This window comes from Oncorhynchus keta, chromosome 4 (assembly GCF_023373465.1).
Source record: "Oncorhynchus keta strain PuntledgeMale-10-30-2019 chromosome 4, Oket_V2, whole genome shotgun sequence".
In the NCBI taxonomy this organism is placed as follows: domain Eukaryota; kingdom Metazoa; phylum Chordata; class Actinopteri; order Salmoniformes; family Salmonidae; genus Oncorhynchus; species Oncorhynchus keta.
Window position 1 is genome coordinate 17,335,265 of NC_068424.1, and position 6,237 is coordinate 17,341,501.

A 6,237-nucleotide genomic window follows, 5' to 3' on the forward strand; every position below is an offset into this window, starting at 1 on the left:
AATAGTGCACAGGTGTGAGTGAGTCTAGCAGAGTGCACGTGTGCGAGTGAATATGTCTAGCAGAGTGCACGTGTGGGTGAGTGTCTCTAGCAGAGTGCACGTGTGTGAGTGAGTGTCTCTAGCAGTGGGTGTAGGGACCACTACTTACCATGTTCTAGAACTTTGAGTGGAAACCAGAAGAGAATAATGGAATGGATCAGAGCATTTATACAGTGACCCCAAAACACCTGAGAGAGGGATAGAGAGAGAGAATGAAAGAGCGAGAACAAGAGAATGAAAGAGAGCGAGAGAGAGAATAAGAGAGATGGATGGAGAGAGAATGAAAGAGAGAGAGAGAGAGAATAAGAGAGATGGATGGAGAGAGAATGAAAGAGAGAGAGAGAGAGAGAGAGAGAGAGAATAAGAGAGATGGATGGAGAGAGAATGAAAGAGAGAGAATGAAAGAGCGAGAGGGCAGTAGTAGTGTCAGTAAAAACCAAAGCCAAAACACTCATACCAGAAGTATGTGGACTCCTGCTCATCGAACATCTCATTCCAAAGTCATGGGCATTAATATGAAGTTTCTCCCCCCTTTGCTGCTATAACAGCCTCCACTCTTCTGGGAAGGCTTTCCACTAGGTGTTGGAACATTGCTGCAGGGTCTTGCTTCCATTCAGCCACAAGAGCATTAGTGAGGTTTGGCACAGATGTTGGGTGATTAGGCCTGGCGTTCAGATTCATCCTAAAGGTGTTTGATGGGGTTGAGGTTAGGGCTTTGTGCAGGCCAGTCAAGTTCTTCCACACCGATGTCAACAAACACTTTCTGTACGGACCTCAATTTGTTCACGGGGGCATTGTCATGCTGAAACAGGAAAGGGCCTTCCCCAAACTGTTGCCACAAAGTAGAAAGCACAGAGTAATCTAGAATGTCATTGTATGCTGTAGTGTTAACATTAAGGGGCCTAGCCCAAAGCATGAAAAACAGTCTCAGAGCATTATTCCTCCTCCACCAAGCGTTACATTTGGCACTGTGCATTGGGGTAGGTAGTGTTCTACCTGCTCAGCCAAACCCAGAATCGTCCGTCGGACTGCCAGACGGTGAAGCATGATTCATCACTCCAGAGAATGTGTTTCCACTCATCCAGAGTCCAATGGTGGGGAGCTTTACACCACTCCAGCCGACATTTGGCATTGCGCATGGTGATCTTAGCCTTGTGTGCAGCTGCTCGGCCATGGAAACCCATTTCATGAAGCTCCCTACGAACGGTTATTGTGCTGACGTGCTTCCAGAGTCAGTTTGGAACTCGGTGGTGAGTGTTGCCACAGAGGACAGACGATTTTTATGTGCTACACGCTTCAGCACTCGGCAGTCTCGTTCTGAGCTTGTGTGGCCTACCACTTTGCGGCCGAGCCGTTGTTGCTCCTAGACCTTTCCACTTCACAATAACAGCCCTTACAGTTGAGTGGGGCAGCTCTAGCAGGGCAGAAATTTGACAAACTGACTTGTTGGAAAGGTAGCATCCTATGACGGCGCCACGTTGAAAGTCACTGAGCTCTTCAGTAAGGCCATTCTACTGCCAATGTTTGTCTATGGAGATCGCATGGCTGTGTGCTAGATTTTATACACCTGTCAGCAACGGGTGTGGCTGGAATACCCAAATCCACTCATTTGAAGTGTTGTCCACCTACTTTGTGTATATATATAGTGTAGCTTTATTTCAGATGATGGAATATATGTTCATATAGGCCTACAAGTTGTGAAACTCTTAACTAAACTCGACCTCTGTCTAAACTCAAATTGTTTCCTTCATAGTGTTCAATGTTCAAAAACGTTCCATATGTTTGTCCATTAATAATTATGGCAGTGTTTGTGTGCACAGTATTTCAATAAGATTGAACATGTAAAAAAGTAGTCTGCGCGTTTGTTTGGGTGTGTGTGTACCTTGGTGTTGAACCCCTCAGCGTTCTGGGTGATGCTGTATAGCTGGGGGAAGCGGAGCATGTTCTGCTGACTGCACGGCCGGTCAAAGATCCCCAGAGTGAAGGGAGGCAGCGCTGTGAAGATCTGACACACACACACACATTACAATGTAAAACACCCAAACAAACACTGTGATCGATTGACTTTCAGAAATTCAGACTTACTCCGTTGTCTGTTTTATCGGTTGCACAATCAGCACAACAATCACAGTGACACAATCAGCACAACAATCACAGTGACACAATCAGCACAACAATCACAGTGACACAATCAGCACAACAATCACAGTGACACAATCAGCACAACAATCACAGTGACACAATCAGCAGTAATTCCACCACTTCCAAACAGCTCACACAGAGTAGAGACATGGAAAAAGAGGGAGAGTGAAAGAGAGAGGGAGGGAAGGAGAGATTAAAAGAGAGAGAGGGAGGGAGGGAAGGAGAGATTAAAAGAGAGAGAGGGAGGGAAGGAGAGATTAAAAGAGAGGGAGGGAGGGAGAGATTAAAAGAGAGGGAGGGAGGGAGGGAAGGAGAGATTAAAAGAGAGGGAGGGAGGGAAGGAGAGATTAAAAGAGAGGGAGGGAGGGAAGGAGAGATTAAAAGAGAGGGAGGGAGGGAGAGATTAAAAGAGAGGGAGGGAGGGAAGGAGAGATTAAAAGAGAGGGAGGGAGGGCAGGAGAGATTAAAAGAGAGGGAGGGAGGGAAGGAGAGATTAAAAGAGAGGGAGGGAGGGAAGGAGAGATTAAAAGAGAGGGAGGGAGGGAGGGAAGGAGAGATTAAAAGAGAGGGAGGGAGGGAAGGAGAGATTAAAAGAGAGGGAGGGAGGGAAGGAGAGATTAAAAGAGAGGGTGGGAGGGAAGGAGAGATTAAAGGAGAGGGAGGGAGGGAAGGAGAGATTAAAAGAGAGGGAGGGAGGGAAGGAGAGATTAAAAGAGAGGGAGGGAGACAGGGAAAGGGAGGCAGAGGGAGAAAGGGATCCAAAATATATAGAACGCAGGGGTGTAAAGGACAGATCCAGAAAGAGTGAGACAGAGAAATGGACAGTATGAATAAAGTGGACACTCACCACGTTGTAGAGGCCGATACACCAGCGTTCAAACAGGATCTGTCCAGAGAAGCCGTTCACAAAGGCAAACCACAGCTGGACAAGAGAGGGATGATACAGGATGAGTGAAACAAGGGAGCATGGAATAAATTGATTAACAGGGATAGATAGAGGATAACCACGTAGCCCTTGTGCATATATTGACTTCAGAAAGTATTCAATTCTTTTGACTTTTTCCACATTGTGTTGTTACAGCATGAATTTATAATAGATTACATTTAGATGTTGTGTCACTGGCCTACACACAATACACCATCATGTCAAAGTGGAATAAAGTATTTCAAAATGTTTACAAATTAATAAAAAATGATAAGCTGAGTCAATAAGTATTCAACCCCTTTGTTACGGCCTAAATAAGTTCAGGAGTAAAAATATGCTTAAGTCATATAATAAGTTGCATGGACTCACTCTGTGTGCAAAAAAGTGCTTAACATGACTTTTGAATGTCTACCTCATCTCTGTACCCCCACACATAAAATGATCTGTAAGGTCCCTCAGTCCAGCAGTGAATTTCAAACACAGATTCAACCACAAAGGCCAGGGAGGTTTTCCAATGTCTCTCAAAGAAGGACATCTATTGGTAGATGGGTAAAAATAAAAAAGCAGACATTGAATATCCTTTTGAACATGGAGAAGTAATTAATTATCATTACAAAGATACAGGCAACCTTCCTAACTCAGTTGCCGGAGAGGAAGGAAACCACTCAGAGATTTCATCGTGAGGCCAATGACAACATTAAAACAGTTAGAGTTTAATGGCCGTGATAGGAGAAAACTGAGGCTGGATCAACAACATTGTAGTTACTCCACAATATGAACCTAATTGACAGAGTGAAAAGAAAAAGCCTGTACAGAATAAAAATATTCCAAAACACCCATCCTGTTTGCAACAAGGCAATACAAAAAATGTGGCAAAGCAATTCACTTTTTGTCCTGAATATAAAGTGTTATCTTTGTGGGAAATCCAATTCAACACATTACTGAGTACCACTCTCCATATTTTCAAGCATAGTGGTGGCTGCATCATGTTATGGGTATGCTTGGAATCAGTGGCAACCAGTCAACTGTTTTGAGCCCCACCTATTTAGGCACCTGTTTGTTTGTTTTATGTTGTTGCCTGTTTTGCATGTTATTTGGGCATTAATACATGTCACATATCAGTTTGCAAAGAATGTAAAACAATAAAGCTTTATTGAGTAAGGCAGCTCCAAAATGCAGGTGTTTCAGCCTAGCTCAGTGCTTTATGTGGTGGTGGGTTAACCAGCGGAAAATACGGAGCGTAGGGCTTAACACCCATCAGCTTAACCCGGAAGCCAGCTGCACCAATGCGATGGAGGAAACACCGTTCAACTGACGACCAAAGTCACCCTGCAGGCGCCCGGCCTGCCACAAGGAGTCACTAGAGTGCGATGAGCCAAGTAAAGCCCCCGGCCAAACCCTCCCCTAACCCGGACGACGCTGGACCAACTGTGCGATGTCCTATGGGACTCCCGGTCACGGCCGGTTGTGACACAGCCTGAGATCGAACCCGGGTCTGTAGTGACGCCTCAAGCACTGCGATGGAGTAGCTCAGACCGCTGCGCCACTCGTGAGGCCCCTGTATTTGATTTGTAATAAATCTGCAACAATTTCAAGAACAATGTTTTCACTTTGTCATTATGTGTGTAGATGGGTGAGAGACAAGAAATATATTAAATCTATTTTGAATTCAGGCTGTAACAACAAAATGTGGATTAAGTCAATGGGTATGAATACTTTCTGAATGCACTGCAGATTACAGATCTAGGATCAGTTCACACTACCCAATGCTTAAGGGATCTACAAAGAGTAAAACATCCATCCATACAGAGACACAGACTGATCAGAGTGTGGTGAGGTTCCTGGAGCATACAGTGGAGCCCCTGCCTGCTCTGCCAACCCCCCCCCCCCAAAACACACCACTCTGTATCTCTGCTTTGTGGACAGAGAGTGTCTATGCCCCTTGACGTACAGATCTCTACAGGCAGCCAATCACATGTGATAATCACACATCCTTAGACCTGAGGGAGAGAGACATTGTGGTAGAAGGTAGAGGTTGAGGGTCTGCACCTGCTGGCCTCCTTAATGTTAGACAGAGAAGGGGGCACAGCTGACAAATCACCCTCATGATGGTGGAGCCTTCCAAAATGACCCTGACCCATCACACACACACAGTCCCTGACCGACCATGTGTGTGTGGGTGTGTGTGTGTGTGTGTGTGAGACAGAAAGCAGACACCAGAGGAGCACCTCATCCGTCACTGTCAAACATTTCGAAAACAGCTGCAAAATGTCTCTGTTAATGTGTGTGTGTGTGTGTGTGTGTGTGTGTGTGTGTGTGTGTGTGTGTGTCTGTGAGAGAGAGAGAGAAAAGAGATTGGTCTAAGGAGGGAAAGGGAGTTAGTCTCTCTCCAAATGGGTCCAACTTCTACGAATGTTGTTTTAAATAGTAATACATCTTCAAACATTACTGGATGGCATTTATAAGGTATAGTCTATATGTGGGAGGGGTGATGGGGAGGTGAGGGTTGAAGGGTGGGAGAGGTGAGGGTTGAAGGTTGAGAGTTGAAGGGTGGGAGAGGGAGGGAGAGTTGAAGGGTGGGAGAGGTGAGGGTTGAAGGTTGAGAGTTGAAGGGTGGGAGAGGGAGGGAGGGTTGAAGGGTGGGAGAGGGAGAGGGAGGGAGGGAGGGTTGAAGGGTGGGAGAGGTGAGGGTTGAAGGTTGAGAGTTGAAGGGTGGGAGAGGGAGGGAGGGTTGAAGGGTGGGAGAGGTGAGAGTTGAAGGGTGGGAGAGGTGAGAGTTGAAGGGTGGGAGAGGTGAGAGTTGAAGGGTGGGAGAGGTGAGAGTTGAAGGGTGGGAGAGGGAGGGAGGGAGTGTTGAAGGGTGGGAGAGGTGAGGGTTGAAGGGTGGGAGAGGTGAGGGTTGAAGGGTGGGAGAGGTGAGGGTTGAAGGGTGGGAGAGGTGAGGGTTGAAGGGTGGGAGAGGTGAGGGTTGAAGGGTGGGAGAGGTGAAAGTTGAAGGGTGGGAGAGGGAGAGGGAGAGGGAGGGAGTGTTGAAGGGTGGGAGAGGTGAGGGTTGAAGGGTAGGAGAGGTGAGGGTTGAAGGGTGGGAGAGGTGAGGGTTAAAGGGTGGGAGAGGTGAGGGTTGAAGGGTG

General features: G+C 46.7%; 1 protein-coding gene across 1 annotated transcript in view; it reads right to left on the reverse strand.

Moving 5' to 3' along the window:
- Positions 1–6,237, reverse strand: part of LOC118378446 (phospholipid-transporting ATPase IB-like) — a 118,688-nt gene that overhangs the window by 27,367 nt on the left and 85,084 nt on the right. The window contains exons 27-29 of the mRNA XM_052502857.1: positions 3,029–3,103; positions 1,922–2,044; positions 149–227 (exon numbers count right to left, since the gene is read on the reverse strand). Coding sequence (XP_052358817.1) covers positions 149–227; positions 1,922–2,044; positions 3,029–3,103 — 277 coding nt within the window. The remainder of the gene's footprint in view (positions 1–148; positions 228–1,921; positions 2,045–3,028; positions 3,104–6,237) is intronic.